The 16,733-nt window shown below is 36.6% G+C and overlaps 2 protein-coding genes across 4 annotated transcripts; both read left to right on the top strand.

Annotated features, from left to right (window-relative positions):
- LOC113733178 (beta-amylase 2, chloroplastic) lies at positions 1-4,503 on the top strand. The gene is made up of 9 exons (XM_027259380.2): positions 1-541; positions 810-887; positions 1,135-1,338; positions 1,544-1,738; positions 2,391-2,555; positions 2,722-2,982; positions 3,105-3,323; positions 3,773-3,992; positions 4,102-4,503. The coding sequence occupies exons 1-9, from the start codon at positions 233-235 to the stop codon at positions 4,119-4,121; spliced, it is 1,671 nt and encodes a 556-aa protein (XP_027115181.2). The 5' UTR covers positions 1-232; the 3' UTR covers positions 4,122-4,503.
- A 4,773-nt stretch (positions 4,504-9,276) lies between these two features.
- Positions 9,277-16,437, top strand: LOC113733176 (beta-amylase 7). Of its 3 annotated transcripts, none has more exons than XM_072076509.1 (10): positions 9,277-10,001; positions 10,490-10,777; positions 11,154-11,204; positions 11,437-11,640; positions 12,456-12,650; positions 13,182-13,346; positions 13,904-14,164; positions 14,904-15,122; positions 15,300-15,519; positions 16,235-16,437. In XM_072076509.1, the coding sequence occupies exons 1-10, from the start codon at positions 9,567-9,569 to the stop codon at positions 16,261-16,263; spliced, it is 2,067 nt and encodes a 688-aa protein (XP_071932610.1). In that variant the 5' UTR covers positions 9,277-9,566; the 3' UTR covers positions 16,264-16,437. The 3 variants fall into 3 exon arrangements, with proteins under 3 accessions (XP_071932610.1, XP_027115178.2, XP_027115179.2); XM_027259377.2 differs by having other exon boundaries at positions 11,130-11,204; XM_027259378.2 differs by lacking the exon at positions 16,235-16,437 and having other exon boundaries at positions 11,130-11,204; positions 15,222-15,346.
- The last annotated feature ends 296 nt before the right edge of the window (positions 16,438-16,733 follow it).

Genomic DNA, 16,733 nt, shown 5'->3' with positions numbered 1-16,733 from the left:
CTGTGTAGTGCACAGGAAATCAGCCCAGAAATTGAAAGTGACGCAGTAAACTAAATTTTACTACTGTACAATGTAACACCGGATCCCGTAACCCCACCTTCACTTTTCTTTCACGGATTTCTTGCCCCGCCATCCTCTCCCTTTCTTTCCCTCTTTGTTACTTCGTTTCCACCGGCATATTAAGATGCCAAGGCAAATCATAATAGAGAAACAGAGCTAGAACTTGGAAGAAATGCCTGAAATGGCATTGCAGCAAAGCTTCAACTTGATGATTAGGCCACCTTCTTCTTCTTCATCTTCAACTATGGCTTCGCAAGTGGTGGTGGGACGACGCCAGTCTCTTTTCTTGGCGTCTTCAAAGTTCGATTTCAGACTCCCCTACTCAGTGCGGAAATTAAAGTGCGTTTTCGCCAATTCTGCTACTCGGGCTCTGGTCCGAGACGCGGGAGAGAGCGTGGAGGATCATCATCCAATAGCCGGAGACAATGATTCAAGTTCGCCCGATGGTATATCTTCCACCAACATTAATGATTACAATCAGGTACGTAAGCCCTTCAAAGATTCTCGACTTTCTTGAAAAATGTGTTTGAACTATTTATAGAAATTAAATACGGGTGCATTGCGAAATTATTAGACTATAAGTCTAGAATTGTAGCTAATATTTATATGGATTGATGTACGAGATGTTGGCATGCAGCTTTACTAATCGGCTAGCTAGTAAGGAAAGATACCAATTCGTTGTATGATCATCCTTCACTGAAGGGGGAATTATGTTTTTTCAGCTGCTCAGACTTTTCTTATTCGCACAGGTGGTTGACGGAGAGCTAAGATTGCCAGAAAGAGATTTTACAGGCACAGCTTATGTCCCTATATATGTGATGCTACCAGTGAGTTACAACAGTTGATTTTTACACGTTCATTAACTCATACATCTCATGCAATGATAATACTTTTTCCCAGATATAGGTTAGACTGTCACCAAGTCTTCTGTGTTTCTTAGGTTCGATTTCCCTTTAGTAAACAAATATTAGTGAAATAGTTGTATTATCTCCATCTTACTTGATTCTCGACCACCAGTGTAACAGAGTTAGAGTACCGTTGCACTAATCACTAGCTTGCTTCTTTCGAAAACAGCTAGGCGTTATCAATATGGAGTGTGAGTTGGTTAATCCTGATGATCTGATAAACCACCTAAAGATCTTGAAGTCAATAAAAGTTGATGGAGTTATGGTTGACTGCTGGTGGGGAATAGTGGAGGCTCATGTTCCACAACAATACAATTGGAATGGTTACAAGAGGCTTTTTCAGATTGTGCGTGACCTTGATCTAAAATTACAGGTGAGAGGTGCAGAACTTCTTAGATTATTACAACAACTGTTTATTTTTTGATGGCGTCCTCCCTGAGTTACTTCTGCCTTTTTTTTAATTATTTTTTGGTTTGGGTGGGGGGGGGGGGGGGGGAGAGGGAGTGGGAGGGGGTGTTGAATTGGTTGTACTTCCTTTTAAAATCTTCAGATAAGTTTTAGTGAAAACAATTTTGCAGGTTGTTATGTCCTTCCATGAATGTGGTGGAAATGTAGGTGATGATGTTCATATACCACTTCCACAGTGGGTGACAGAAATTGGCTGTGGAAATCCAGACATATTTTTTACAGATAGAGATGGAAGACGAAACCATGAATGCCTTACTTGGGGAATTGACAAGGAACGGGTTTTAAGGGGCCGTACTGCTCTAGAGGTACTATAGGTTCTTATCTTGTAAAGTCTATTTTTATGTTATGAAGATTTGTATTCAGTCATCTGTGCATTTATTGTCTCCCTAATTGGAGCTTACCTGCTAGTGAGGAAGCCTGGCCGTTGCACAGAAATCAGTTGGTTTTCTCTGGACTTGGAAGCAGCATAGGACCTTATTTGGCCTCAAGTTTGATATGGATAAATGGAATGATGCTCTAGAAGTAAATGATCTCCAAATGAATGTAGGCCTGGCCATAAGCTAACACTGAAACCTGGAATTAGATCATTCTTGGAAACATGACTTGCAGGTGGCTGTGAATCGGGTGCAGCCTCTGGCACACTGTATTAAAGATGACTGCGATCCAACAGCAGTCAATTTTCTATAGTATCTTTGAGATATTAAGAAACTGATATGGCACATTATATTTATGTCACCCTCATTTTTTTTCTTTCTTTTTTTGGCTGCTGAGGCCAGTTGTTTCCAAACATGTGGATAGTATCAGTATCATGTAATCAACCTCTTCATTCCAGAATTATGCAATTCATATGAGTTTTCATTCGCATCATATGGACTTCATTCAGAACCATTTTTCTGTGCATCTGATGATGATTTTGTTGCTAAACCATTTTCATTTTTCCTTATCCAAACAATGTAGGTTTACTTTGATTACATGAGAAGCTTTCGTGTGGAGTTTGATGAGTTCTTCGAAGATGGAGCTATCTCTGACATAGAAATTGGACTAGGTCCATGTGGAGAGCTGCGCTATCCTTCTTATCCAGCAAAACATGGTTGGAAATACCCTGGAATTGGTGCATTTCAGGTACTTCTTATGCAATGACTCATGCACCATTTGTTAGGCCACCAACTTTTCTACGATATAGTTTTTTTTTTTTTTGCCCATTTTCTCCTTTATTACGTTATATTTCAGGTTTCTCTTGAGTCTGCTGCAACTATTGTAACTTATAAAACCTTTTCTGCTTCTCAAGTGCCATGACAAATACTTGATGAAGAGTCTGAAAAAGGCAGCAGAAGTGAGGGGACACACATTTTGGGGTAAAGGACCTGATAATGCAGGTTCTTACAATTCTAGGCCACATGAAACAAGATTCTTTTGTGATGGAGGTGATTATGATGGCTACTATGGAAGGTTCTTTCTAAATTGGTACTCTCAGATTCTAGTTGATCATGGTGATCGTGTTCTTTCTCTTGCAAACTTGGCCTTTGAAGGAACTGCGATTGCTGCAAAGGTTACCATCTACAAAAATGTCATGAACAGAGAAACATGACATTGTTCTCTGTTCAAAATGAATATTACCCTTTTAATCTTAGTTTAAAATCCAAGTCTTGATATATTTTGGTTCTTGAGCAGCTATCAGGTATCCACTGGTGGTATAAGACAGCCAGCCATGCTGCTGAGTTGACTGCTGGGTTTTATAATCCCTGCAATCGTGATGGCTATGCTCCAATTGCATCTATGTTAAAGAAGCATGATACCACTCTAAATTTCACATGTGTTGAGTTGCGTACATTGGACCAACATGAAGATTTTCCGGAGGCATTAGCAGATCCTGAGGGGTTAGTTTGGCAGGTAAGCATCTCAAAACTTAAGTGGTTCATTCCTGCTAACAACATTTTTCTCCTACGGAATGCTAGTACATTCCCCTTCAAGAGAAAGACATTCATTTTGGGAATGCAGTTTCAATGGCCTAATTAGCTTAATGGTGTGCATACAACTGGACATGAATTCCTCATGCATGGTTTTAAAAAATCTTCGATACATATCCTTATGGTATCATATTTGACAAAGAATATTAAAAACGAATTGTATGTGGTGGTTGAACATGATAAAGCACGATGTGATTGAAGTTTGCTCTCGATATATTACAATTTACGAGAAACAGAATCCAAAATTAGCTTAGGTACATAAAAGGCATCAACTATTTTCATCAGAAAAGAAGAGGAAAAGAAAGCCCATGCACTGATTACCTCTGCAGTTTAGCTTTAGCAATTTTTTGAAGTATTTAACTATCATTTTAGGTGCTAAATGCTGCATGGGATGTTAGCATAGCAGTAGCAAGTGAGAATGCACTACCTTGCTATGATAGGGAAGGATACAACAAGATACTAGAAAATGCCAAGCCTCTGAGTAATCCAGATGGGAGACATTTATCTGCCTTCACCTACCTGAGACTGAGCCCAGTTCTTATGGAGAAACATAACTTTGTGGAGTTTGAACGATTTGTAAAGAGAATGCATGGTAAATTTGTTCTCTGATTATCTTATCCATATTAAAAATTCCTTCCAGGCAGCAATTGAATGATATTGGATGAAGGTTTCAGTATTCGCTTCATTTGTATTATGTGCAGGAGAACCCGTATCTGATTGAACAGGCAGTCTGGGTGAAGTTCACTGAAATTCTTTAACAAATTGGCAGATTGTGGATGAATTAGGAAACGTGAGAGTACAAGTCTTTTATCTTCTTGTGACAGGAATTGACAATAACAGGCAGCTGCAACTTAAACAGTTAGAAGGCTAACTAATTCAACTTTGTTGGCATTGTACAATGGTATGTAGTGTTAGTCATATTGAGTGTTCCCCTATAAATAAAAGTGCCTCCATCTTTCAATTGTACATAAAGCAAAAGAACCTGATGAGCAATGGGGTTGTATTGGGATCACTGTCACTTCTTTGACAATGGTGGAGACTTTTGTCCTTCTCGTGGAAGGGGGTTTACAATTTTGTGTTGAAGGAAAGATTTCCATTTGCCACTTGCTTCATTCCAGAACCAAAGTCAGTTTGGCATGTGTAGCAGGCTAAAATGCCATTAGCATTGTAGGACAGGGCTCTTCTCTGTCCCCTAAAAATGATCCTTGCCCACCACTCCACCATAATGAATTTAGCTGCTTAAATGTCTATTTCTTTGATTTAAGCAATTAGCTGGTTAGGATTCTTTAACTATAAATCCCATCAGAAAATTTCTTCTTTTCTTCACTGCATACCAAATAAAATTGCACAAAAAAAGGAAAGGACAAATAGATTTAGACTTTTTCAGAAAATTACACACCAAAAATTTTTTTTTTTTTGTTTGGCCTCCATTGCACACCAAATCCACTGATAGCAGTTGGCTCACAGATGTGTTGCTGCTGTGGCCCTCCTTGCACGTGCATAACACCTGACTCGTGCCAAACCCTACCCTCACACGGTCACACATTTCTCTCTTGCTCTTTCCTCCATCACCGGAGCCTCGTCCGGAATTCTCCTGAACCTCAAGAATACCAACATTCTTCAAACTCTTTGGCCGATTTCACAGTTTTAAAGCATTCACAACAATGTATAATGGGGGGTATAATGCCCCCGTTACATGACTCCATTGGAGCCGTATCATGGAGATTACACGCACAATACTGATGGTGCGCGTCATCGAAGATGCTGTGGGACCCAAACGGCATGACAACACCAGCAGACGCCCAAATAGCCAAAATGAGACAGCATTTTACTTGGTCATTTTTTAAAACATTTTATAACAGTCATTTTTGGAGCCAGCTATTTTATAACGGCTATATTTTAGCAACAAATAATTTATTTTACTTCCTATAAATACACAAAGTAATTTTTTTATTTCACCTTACAATCTTCTACTCCATTATCTCTTCTACTCTCTTATTCATTATTTTCAATCTCTTTATATAATTTTATAAATTTCAGTATTTTATCATTATGGATGAGAATCTTAGTAGTTTTAGAAATATGTTATATAGTTCGAATATAGAAAATTCATCCGCTTCACAAAATCAAAACCACCAAAATTTTCAAAATTATCCAAATTTGCCAAATTATCCATTTCCAATTCCAAATTTACCCAATTCCAATCATCCATCAAATTTCCAACGATCCCTGTGACTCAAGGTTCAATCGAGAATTTTCACCATTATCTTCAAAGGAATGCAAAACTACGTGATCGGGAAGTACATCATCAACTTCAGTTGGATTTGGTCGAGCATAGTTGGGAACGATTCGGAGGCAATAATAATGAAAATTAGTATTCGTTATATTATTACTTGTATTTTATTTAATTTTAATAGTATGTCGTGGAGTTAAATTCAATAGATAGGGTATTATTAATTAATAATGGATTATTATGATATTTTCACGTTTGAGGTGTCACGTCAATAATTTATTTTTAAAAATAAGTGTTTTTAAAACAATAAATTTATTTATCTATGGGTTATGAGTTGTGCATTATTAAAATAAAAGAGAGGAGAGAGTATAATAAAAGAGGAGATAGTGAATTGCTGATGTGGGATAGTGAAATGCTGATATGGCATATGGATTATATCCTGAAGGGTATAATGCATTGGAGATGCTCTGAGAGCACCGACTCCTTTTTACTCTTGGGTTAGTTTGCAGCGATTGGCCCATTGGAATATTCCCTTGTCATGTTTCTGGATAGATCTGAGCTGGCTTGAATGAAGCTTTTCAGTAATAGTCCGTAGCAAGTTATTCTAAAGTAAAGCTGCTATTTTTCGAGATTTATTGGTTAAAAATTCTAGGAAATGCTGGATAGGTGAGTGATGCCGTAGTCAGTTGATTTATATTATTGTTTAATTTGTTATTATCGAGATTTAAGGCCGAAAAACCTTGGAAATGCTTGAACTTGCTGATGGTCTAGCATAATTGAACTTAAGTTTGAATAAAGAAAGAATAGACGAACAAGAGCAGAATAAAGCAACAGTTTTTATTAAGCTATAGGCTGAGATGTTCTCATATTCAAAAGTTAATTTGCATGGGAGTTCTGTGTTTACGGGAAATTTTAAATGAAATGAATGAATAATTATGCTTTTCTTTGGATACGTGAATGATTAATTGTGTTCCAGCGCATACAGTTTAGTGAAATGAGTTAAAGAGAAAAGAGAGAGGGTGGGGGGGGGGGGGGGGGGGGGGGGGGGGGGGGTTCTGAAGGTTTTTAAAATTTTACTTAATACCTTTAAAGTTTTTAAAATATCACTTACCTCCCCTATTTTCAAATTTTTGTAACAGTCCAATTCAAATTATATGATTAAAATACTCATTTTAGGAAAGAGAGATAATTTCTTTCCAATAATGCCCTTTCATTGCCTTCAGTTTTGCTTCAGTTTTTTCTTTTGTTTTTCTGCTCCAGATAGTTCAGAAGAAAAGAAAAAAAAAAAAAAAAGAACAAGGAAAAAAAGAAAAGAAAAGAAAATGTAAAATTATCACATTACCCTTGATGTATTATTATCACGCTCGCTTGTCAAGCGTGTGTAATTCACTTTCCGTCAATTTGGATGATTTCCATCCATTTTCCAAAGAAGTCCAAAGCACAAGGAATTTATATGGGGGTTTTTAAACAATGAGGAGGCTTTATAATAATAACCCAAACCACAAGGGGGTTTAATGTATTATATCCTTTTTTTAAATTGTGAGTATAATAATCATATGTTTAAAATAAGGACAAAAAGTATGAAGATGTTCTTTTTTCAAAAGGACCACCATATAATAATTGCAACCATAAACAATATGCTTTTTTAAAGTACAAATAAATAATAAAATTTTATTTAACCTGTTTTCAAATTACAAAGTAATTTTTTTCGTTCAAAGTTTGTCTATTTGGTACTCTAAGGTCACATAGTAAGAAACAAACTCGATATTATTGTTATTATTTTTTTTTGACAAAAATGTAGATTTCTTTGACAAAAGTGTTGCAATTTAGGAGGCTAGTTATAATTCAAAAAACTTTAGTATTTGTCCAACATTTATTTAACTATATGTTTATCACATGCTCTTAGATTATCAAATGAGAAAAATCTTTCTTTTTATGAAAAATATTTTGATTGAATTTAATAAATTTTATGAACTATGTAGAATCTTTAATTTTTATTTATTTGAATAGATGGCTTGAAAATTTAGAAAAGGGAAAAAAATTAAATTACATTTAGAACTTATTTAAGATGTTTAGAAGATGAAAAAAAAAGTCATTTTTCACATCTTTACAATATTTCAAATAGTTTTTACAACTTTTGTTAATTATTTATGATTTATCAATCTAAAATTTTGCCACCAAATTATAGATGTGATTTGTTAAAACATTTCTCAACTATAAACTTATAGAGTTTTTACTAAAATACACATTCATCAAGTTTTTAAATATGAAAGTATTTTAAATTGATTTATCATTACAACTAAGAAATCGCAAAAAAAGGGCAACTTTGGAATGAAATAACTTTCTCTCTCCTAAACATAATAGTATTTTAAAGATATAATTTGAAATGGGTTGAGAATGTTACAAAAATTTGAAAATAAAGAGGGTAAGTGATTTTTTTTAAAACTTTAACGGCGCTAAGTGAAACTATAAAATATCTCAGGGGGGATTTCTAAAATTATCCCTAAAAAAAATAAACAGAATTCTTAGTTCATTGGAAATACTTACTACTTGATAAAGCTACAATTTGCTTTGTTAAGTTAGCATTCTGAGAGTGTCTTCCTTTGTTTGACAGGGAGTAAACTGTGTGGTTTTCTTTCAAATGCAAACGCAAATAGGATAGGCTCTCAAGTTTCAAGTGGTAATAATTGAATCCACAATGATAATAATTGCCATTTGTCAGAAAGAAGGGAAATGGTGGGTAGTGACGTAATTTCCAAGTACTGGAAAAATTGTAGGCAGAGCCTTGATCATGTATCTTATCCGTTATTTTTACTTTCCTTTAATCTTTAGTTGACTTGATCGCGTCTGTGGGACTCTCATCTCTTCGGAAATGGGGCAGGGACGGTCAAGTTTGTAGTTTGGAGGGTTGAAGGGTGGCTACGAGGCGGATTGGGGCGGGGGGTCACGTTCTGTTGTCAAATAATTCCTCCTGTCCCTCGCCACATACCTCACCTCCTGCCTCACACCTCTCATCCTTTCTTTTTTTTTTTTTTTTTTTATGAAATAAATTAATTTATCATATTTAACAATCCGTTTATTCATAGAATAATTTGTTTAAATAGAATGCTATTTAAAATATTATTATAAAATTTTTTATAATATGATGTATGTAAGATAAAAAAATAGTTAAAAATATAAAAAGGTGGATTGAAAAATATGTTTATGATATAAGCGAACTATTATTTAAAAAATTTTGATATCCATATCATTTATTTTTATTTTAAAATATTCGATAAAGACGTGCTCAAGTACTTAATTTAGACCATTCGACGAATTGCAAATGCTAATAATTAAAGAAGATTAGTAATCTGTCAATACCATGAAAATGACATTAAAATATTTGATTGAGATGTAATAATAGGACCAAATCACAATTGTATGTTCATTTATAATAATACAATTATAAACGACATTAAATAAGATTAACAAGCTGTCAAGTTAAAAACAAAACGCAAGTCATTAGATTATTAATTATTAATCATTACAGATACACAATTATATTATTAAATATAAAGAAATAGATTATAATTAAATTATTATATTATATATATTTATAAATTTAAATATATATACTTTTTTTTTTCTATGCCGGGACGTGGCGGAATATGGGGCGGGTCTATGCTGGTCCGTTTTTGCCCCGTTTTAAGGCCGGGGGAAAATTTTCTCCCCCAGCCCCCGCCCATTTCTACCCCTGCGGGCACCCCACACACCACCCCACACCGCCCCCTTCCCTCCCGGGTTGCCGCCCTTAGGAGTGTTTAGGGTGTCTTCCCACTAAGAGAAGTTTGTAGTAGTCTTTATATGGCATTCGAATTGAGAATACTGATTCTGTTCGACACCTCGAGCTGTTAGAAGGGAAAGTTGCTAGATAGAAGAGGAGAGTGGAATACAATGGCAGCAGAGATGCAAAGATTCGTGACAAGTGAAGATGATGACGAGGAAATGGGGATGGATGTAAAAGAAGAAGATGATGAGGATGATGATGACGGAGAGAAGAATATCGAGAGCCCGGCAATGTTAGGTGTTGATGGGGGACTTGCAGCATCAAGTAGTAACAATAGGTTTGTACATCATCAGCAATATCAAGAGCAGCCAACTCCTCAGGGAGGGTCACGGAGGTGTAGGCCTCAAGAAGAAAAGGAGAGAACTAAGTTACGAGAGCGTCAACGAAGGGCTATTACTGCAAAGATCTTAGCAGGGCTTCGAAGGCATGGGAACTATAACCTTAGAGTCAGAGCTGATATAAATGATGTTATTGCTGCTTTGGCAAGGGAAGCGGGGTGGGTGGTTCTTCCAGATGGAACCACCTTCCCTTCCAGATCACAGGTATTTATTAATAGAAGATATGTGATGCCAACAAGTATCAGAACATTTTGTGGTGCTACAATTTTTGCCTTGCATTACCTAGATCACTTAATTCAAGAATAAAAACAGCATGATAGGGTTCTGAGCTACATTAACCCCTTTTCTGGTTATGGAATACTTCTCCATGGTTTAAGCTAATTCAACAGATTATTGTAAGTACCAGTCCGTCCGTCAAGGATATAATGGCTGGAGAAACATTAATTTAATCTCAACTTTGTGTATAATAATGCATGATTTATTATTGCTTTGTACTAAACAGACTATCTCAGGGAATTTCTGTATGACATATATGCAAGTCACTTGATGTGCCTTGGGTTTGCCTTCAAAAGCAACAATGAATGTTGGCTGTCATCTGCATGACATAATTACCTACTGTGGATCCATCAGCTTTTGGTTTCCTGTGAATCTTAAGAAAACCCATGCAGGGTTGTAATCTTCAATATCTGCAGGGTGCAAGACCTGTTGGTGGCACATGTTCCACCGTGGTGACTTCATCGTCTTCACACATCCCAACACAACAAACTCCACCTATTTCCTTGAGAGGCATCTCTTCACCTTACCAGAACACCGTTGAGTATAATGCATGTCAAATGAAGAGTGTTTTTGTGCCCACATCATCTCCCTATGATGAATCCTCAAGCATCCGGACTAACTCTTCACCACTGCTGGGAGATGGAGGAGATGTACATAATGATCCTCTTCTTGGAGGTTCCATAGATTCTCTTGACAACAAGCAGGTAATGAATGGATTTAGTAGAGCTTTTTGGTTATGGTTGCGGCTTGTTTAATCCTTGCCTTTTGTATCAGGGCAGTGTCTTACAAATATTTACGAGGCTTTCAACATCTTGTTTGTTCTGTTGTCCTTCATTTGTGGTCCATCAATTTTAATAGAAATAATAAATGAGGTTTAATGGATATAGTAGGTGATAAGAGGAGAGTTATTGTCAATATAGAGCCATATATGGCTTTGGTGCCATATGTGAGGATTGCATATGGAATTTTGGCCTTCATCTTCGACAGGATCAATTAATCTGTTGCTCGACATATGTTGATACTTCTTGATGACATGTTTCTCTAATTCTTGGTTAGGTTGACATCTCAACAAAATTGCAGGAGCGTGATTTTGCTGGCACTCCTTATGTTCCTGTTTATGTTATGCTACCTGTAAGTTTTCCAGAATTTTCTTTTTTGCTTTGTCTGTTTTTCCTCCTATTGTCTTTGCTTATAAGAGGATGCATCTTATTAGTTACTGCCCTGCAAAATCTTCATATCCTGCACTAGAGGCTCCTGCCACCGGGTCCTAGAAAGGCTAGCTTATGTAGCCTTAGCTCAGAGATGCCTTTTTCCAGTGGCAATAACATTTTGCGTCTTGTGTTTCTGCATATTTTGTTGACAGTTGGGAATTATCAATATGAAGTGTGAACTCGTTGACTCAGATGGTATTATAAAACAACTCAGAGTCTTGAAATCAATAAATGTTGATGGAGTCATGGTTGATTGCTGGTGGGGAATAGTGGAAGCACATGTTCCTCAGGAGTATAACTGGAATGGATATAAGCGGCTGTTTCAAATTGTGCGTGAGATTAAGCTTAAGTTGCAGGTAGATTTGCTTATAATCTTCTTTATAGTTTTCATTTTTTTTCATTTTTATTATATTTTTCGCTTTCTGTTATTTTTGAGGGGTTGGGTAGCTTAGATAAGCAATTCTAATAGGTTATAGCATCCCGCTGTTTCGATGATTACTTCCATACTTAACTGCTCTATTGATCCATCATCTGTTTATCATATGTAAGATTCTCCTAGTTTAACTGGTCTGGACTTTATTAGTTATGAAATTCTAAGTAAATAAAGGGATTGGATCAGTACAGTGGTCAGTGTCTGTACATTGTGTAATTTTTTCCTCCTATTGTATCTGTACAGTGGTTAGTATCTGCCCGCCAGGGGAGGGGGGGCGGGGTAAGGTATTCTCTCTCCTATTGTATCAGTACAGTGGTCAGTATCTGCCAGGGAGGGGGGATGAAAAAAAACTCTCTTGGGGAAACCATGGATCTTTGACTTTCTTGAAGGTATGATGTTTCAAAGTGCAACATTATCTAGTTGAGGAGGTCAAATTATGTGTGAACTGTAGATTAACTCGTGGAAGAATGTTCTTTCCTGGTTCAAGATTGTTTAGACTTGGAAAGAATAGCAAGTTTAATGTGAACCTTCATACTTGATCATGAAAGATAAATGTTTTGAGTTTGATATATCAGTATTTCTTAGAGGAATGGTTGTATAACGAACTGATGGTTAGAATAATCAGGCAAATGCATCTTTAGGTTTGTGTCTTCAGTGCAAAGAAACTGCTTTATGGTGTTTTTGCATGTTGTTAAAATTCCTCTGTAAATTGCTGAATGCTATTCAATTTGGAATCAGGTTGTAATGTCTTTCCATGAATGTGGTGGTAACATTGGGGATGATGTTTGCATTCCACTGCCTAACTGGGTAGCTGAAATTGGTAGAAGCAATCCTGATATATATTTCACTGACAGAGCAGGAAGGCGGAATCCAGAATGTCTGTCATGGGGGATTGACAAGGAAAGGGTATTAAGAGGTCGGACTGCTGTTGAGGTATCTTAATAAACAATGCTCAACTGACGTAGAATTTCTTTACCTGTGCCCATATAGTATGTTTATGATCATTAGCCTGTTTAACTTCATTCATCTGCATACTGAAACATCACAAGACTGAAGCTCTATAGGAATCCATTTGTACCTCATTCTTTTACAGAATGTTCCTTCAGCCTTGACTTTGTTGGAGTTCTTTTCAGATAAGTGGTAAGTGTTCTGATTGGTATCTTTTGAGCAATCACTAATCTTGTCTGTGCCTCGATAATAGGTGCCTAGGTGCTATGAGAAATTACTATGGGGATATTTTCTGCCCATGCATTTCATTTTATGCGTTTTTCATGTATAATTTGGACCAAAATTGTACATTTTGCATACATCCTGGCAGATGTGTTTAAGCGAGCCTTGTTGTAGTCTTTTCTCTTTTGGTGGTGTTCCTTATTGCTTAATGTACATGTAGGCGTGCAGTCATCTTTGAAGATATAGTTTTCCAAATAAAGGCTTGATCAATTCCATACTCTGAAACTGATGCAGGTTTACTTTGACTACATGAGGAGCTTCCGAGCTGAATTTGATGAATTTTTTGAAGATGGCATGATCTCCATGATTGAAGTTGGACTAGGCCCTTGTGGGGAGCTAAGATATCCATCTTATCCTGTAAAGCATGGTTGGAGATATCCTGGCGTTGGTGAATTTCAGGTATTAAATTATCGTGACACATTGTGAAGAGAAGGGGGTTTTAAAGAGAGGAGATTATTATCAGGAGTCTTGCAGTTTTAGTCATTTCTTTTTGGGTTCATGATGGCACAAGGAGGGTTTTAGCAACATCCTTCTTGCGTTACTTTAAAGGGTAGATTTGAGGAAGTAGAAAAAGGAAAACCCAACAGTGATGAAAATTGCTTTCTATTTCTGTAGTGTGATTGCAACTTGGACACCTCTGCTATTCTCCTTCCTTGTCCATTTCTTATTTATTGAATCTCTTTTATGTTTCATTGAACAAGTGCTCTACCTGTTGAAATTGTCTCTGTTGTTGGCCAATTTTCTTGATCTGAGATGAGGTTTCTTTTCCATGCAAATGAAAATATGAGCATCTATCTAAACTAAGTAATGAAGCACATGGTCCCATTTGAATAGCTGGCATGTGGTGTGGCTTCCTATTTACTTGAAACTTTTTTATCAAGAATGTCATTGTGTATGTTTTATTTGTGACAGTGTCCTCATTTCAATTATCAATGTCATCCGTTTTATCTTGTCAGTGTTATGACCAGTATATGTTGAATAGCCTGAGGAAGGCAGCTGAAAACAGGGGGCATTCCTTCTGGGCACGAGGACCAGATAATGCAGGTTCTTACAATTCCTGCCCGCATGAAACAGGATTTTTTTGTGATGGAGGAGACTATGATGGTTATTATGGGAGGTTTTTCCTGAATTGGTATTCTCAAGTTTTGATTGAACATGGTGATCGAGTGCTTTCCCTTGCCAATTTAGTTTTTGAGGGTACTTGCATTGCTGTAAAGGTAGTCATCTTTCTTTGTCAAGTATAGGATACCATTCAATCATCTATGAGTTAACTTTTGAGGGTCTTGCAACTGTGCTGATGCATTAACATTAGAAATTTTCCTCTGGCACTGACAAATGCAATTGTGGTGCATCTGTCCTAGTTCAGTAATGTATCTCATAGCGATTTGCAGGAAGGCTTTGCGTTGCACTCATTATCAATAGATATAGAGATAGTGGCTGCAATTATTCAGTGTAGTCCTGTATGATCTGAATTTAAGATATTTAACTAACCATCAAGATGAAAACCAAGGAGGTTGAGACAAACAGACAGTTGGCTGCTCTTAAACAATGAAAATGATGCTTCTTCTGCTTTCACCTCTTTGCTTTACATGACCTGGGCAAGCTAGCAAGGGATTGACGTGCATGACATCAGATTTTTGCTTCATTTCAAAGATCTCTCCTCGTGCACACTTATGCTAACAATGGAAATTGTTCTCTGGAATGAACAACGCTTCTACTTGCACCCAATAAGGATAGTGCATGACATTGTTCATTTTTCTCATGTTCAATTGCAATTTTTTATGTGTCCATTTGCTAGCTGCATGGTTAAATTTTGGGTGCTTTCTATGTATCAAATGTGAAGAAAATGGATATAGTTTGCTAACAAGAATTCACATTTCAGCATCAGCAGAAATTGATCTGAACTTCTTTGCTTTTTTTATTTTTTATTTTTTTTTATTTCTTATTGTCGAGCAGCTATCAGGTACTCCTTGGTGGTACAAGACTGCAAGCCATGCCACTGAGTTAACTTCTGGATTTTATAACTCATGTAATCGTGATGGTTATGCTGCAATTGTGGCAATGTTGAAGAAGCATGGTGTCATTCTGAACTTTACATGTGCTGGAATGAGCATGTTAAACCAGAATGTTGACTTCTCAGAGGCTCTGGCTGACCCTGAGGGATTAACTTGGCAGGTAAGCATCACTGCGATGCCTTCTACTTCCAATACAAGAATTTAATTATTCCTCCAGCAATAGAATATTTTTTATCACAAAAACTTTTCTCTTATATAGGAAATTTGATGCACCAACTCTCCGGAAGGAACCTGTTATTGTTCAATGAATTTTGCCTTTTAATATGCTGTATTCCAGGTGCTGAATACCGCTTGGGATGTCTGTGTACCTGTTGCTAGTGAAAATGCACTTCCATGCCATGACAGGGAAGGCTACAACTATTTATCAGAGAAAGCCAAGCCAACGAACGATCCTGATGGGAGACATCTTTTTTCTTTTACCTACCTTAGGCTTAGACCTCTTTTAATGGAAAGACACAATTTCTTGGAGTTTGAACGGTTTGTCAAGAGAATGCATGGTATGACATTGGATGTTTTCATTTTCCAATAGCTCATTGGTACTTGTCTCTTTTGGCATGCAGATAGGGCATGAGTTTGAGCTTCTCAGCTCAGAATGCATGAGAATATTTTTAGATAATTTCAATAAGCATAAACTACCTGGCCTTTCACAAATGCTGTCTTAGCTGTTAGGTTATGCAATACTACTTGGAAAGGATTAGGTTTCAGAAGGCATGCCAAATGCTAAGATATGGCTGTATAAATGTCTTATCTCATAGTTGAGTTACTAAGAGGTTGCTTATTGACTGTTGCTTGACCTTCTTGCTGTGGATTTATGGTGACATAGCGAGGTCTCTTCAGCTTCGTAGAGTAGTTCAAGAAAGATAAAAAGTTTTGTATTGGACCGAAAAAAGTCAGGATGTTGCTGATGTATTCATCCTATTTACTTCTTCCAAAAGTAAAATTAGGCCTCCAATTTATTCATTTTACATTTCCTTAAATAGCCTTCTTGGCCTTTATGTTGTTTTATAGCTTGTGGTCACATGCTGGATGATTTCTAGTTTAGATGTACTCATCTTTTCTACAATATTTGTGACTTAGAGATGGTATGAAAATGTCCTCCCTGGAGCAACTGATTTGCTCGTGACTTGGGGAATCTGTTACGAGTTTGGATCTAAGATGTAGAAATAGTACATATGCAACATTACTAATGCTGATCTTATATATGTGCTGCAGGGGAAGCCGTTCTCGATATACTGGCATAGCTTCCAACGCTTTTCCCTCTTACTGAAGAAGGCTGATGAGTGCACAACTCTTGGTATATAGTGTCGCGCTACATTTTTGTAAATGCAATTGTATGATATCATCAAAGCATTATGTATTTAGCTGCATTCTTTTAGTTTTAACTAATTTATGATAGACCCTGCAATCTTATTTGAGTTTTGGTATATACATTCATGAAATTCAGTAGTTGGGAGTAAAACAGTAATTGCCGAAACATATTTGTATGCGTGCGAATTGGATATGATGAAAATGATACTGTAATTTTCTAGTACCGTCTAGTAGTGCAGTTCCAATTAAAGGCGTAATTGGCCCTTTCCTTTGTTCTTGTGGCAATGGTATACTGATGAACTTTTTAGGCGAATAGTTTATTCTTTACTCGAGAAACTCATCTAAGACTCCAGAATGATTGGCCATCTTGCAAGTTTGGAAAATTGATATTATTTATGTTGGG

This window comes from Coffea arabica, chromosome 2c (genome assembly GCF_036785885.1).
Source record: "Coffea arabica cultivar ET-39 chromosome 2c, Coffea Arabica ET-39 HiFi, whole genome shotgun sequence".
Classification (NCBI taxonomy): Eukaryota; Viridiplantae; Streptophyta; class Magnoliopsida; order Gentianales; family Rubiaceae; genus Coffea; species Coffea arabica.
The sequence above is the reverse complement of the archived record's forward strand: the minus strand, read 5'-3'. Positions and strand labels throughout refer to the sequence as shown.

What these genes read in the sequence shown, in the direction of transcription:
- LOC113733176 (XM_027259377.2), top strand. Translation starts at nt 9,567, where the DNA reads ATGGCAGCAGAGATGCAAAGATTCGTGACAAGTGAAGATGATGACGAG. An exon ending in CCTTCCCTTCCAGATCACAG is followed by an intron (nt 10,002 to 10,489) that starts GTATTTATTAAT and finishes CAATATCTGCAG; the next exon opens with GGTGCAAGACCTGTTGGTGG. An exon ending in CTGGCGTTGGTGAATTTCAG is followed by an intron (nt 13,347 to 13,903) that starts GTATTAAATTAT and finishes TTATCTTGTCAG; the next exon opens with TGTTATGACCAGTATATGTT.
- LOC113733178 (XM_027259380.2), top strand. Translation starts at nt 233, where the DNA reads ATGCCTGAAATGGCATTGCAGCAAAGCTTCAACTTGATGATTAGGCCA. An exon ending in ACATTAATGATTACAATCAG is followed by an intron (nt 542 to 809) that starts GTACGTAAGCCC and finishes TTATTCGCACAG; the next exon opens with GTGGTTGACGGAGAGCTAAG. An exon ending in ATTTGTAAAGAGAATGCATG is followed by an intron (nt 3,993 to 4,101) that starts GTAAATTTGTTC and finishes TATTATGTGCAG; the next exon opens with GAGAACCCGTATCTGATTGA.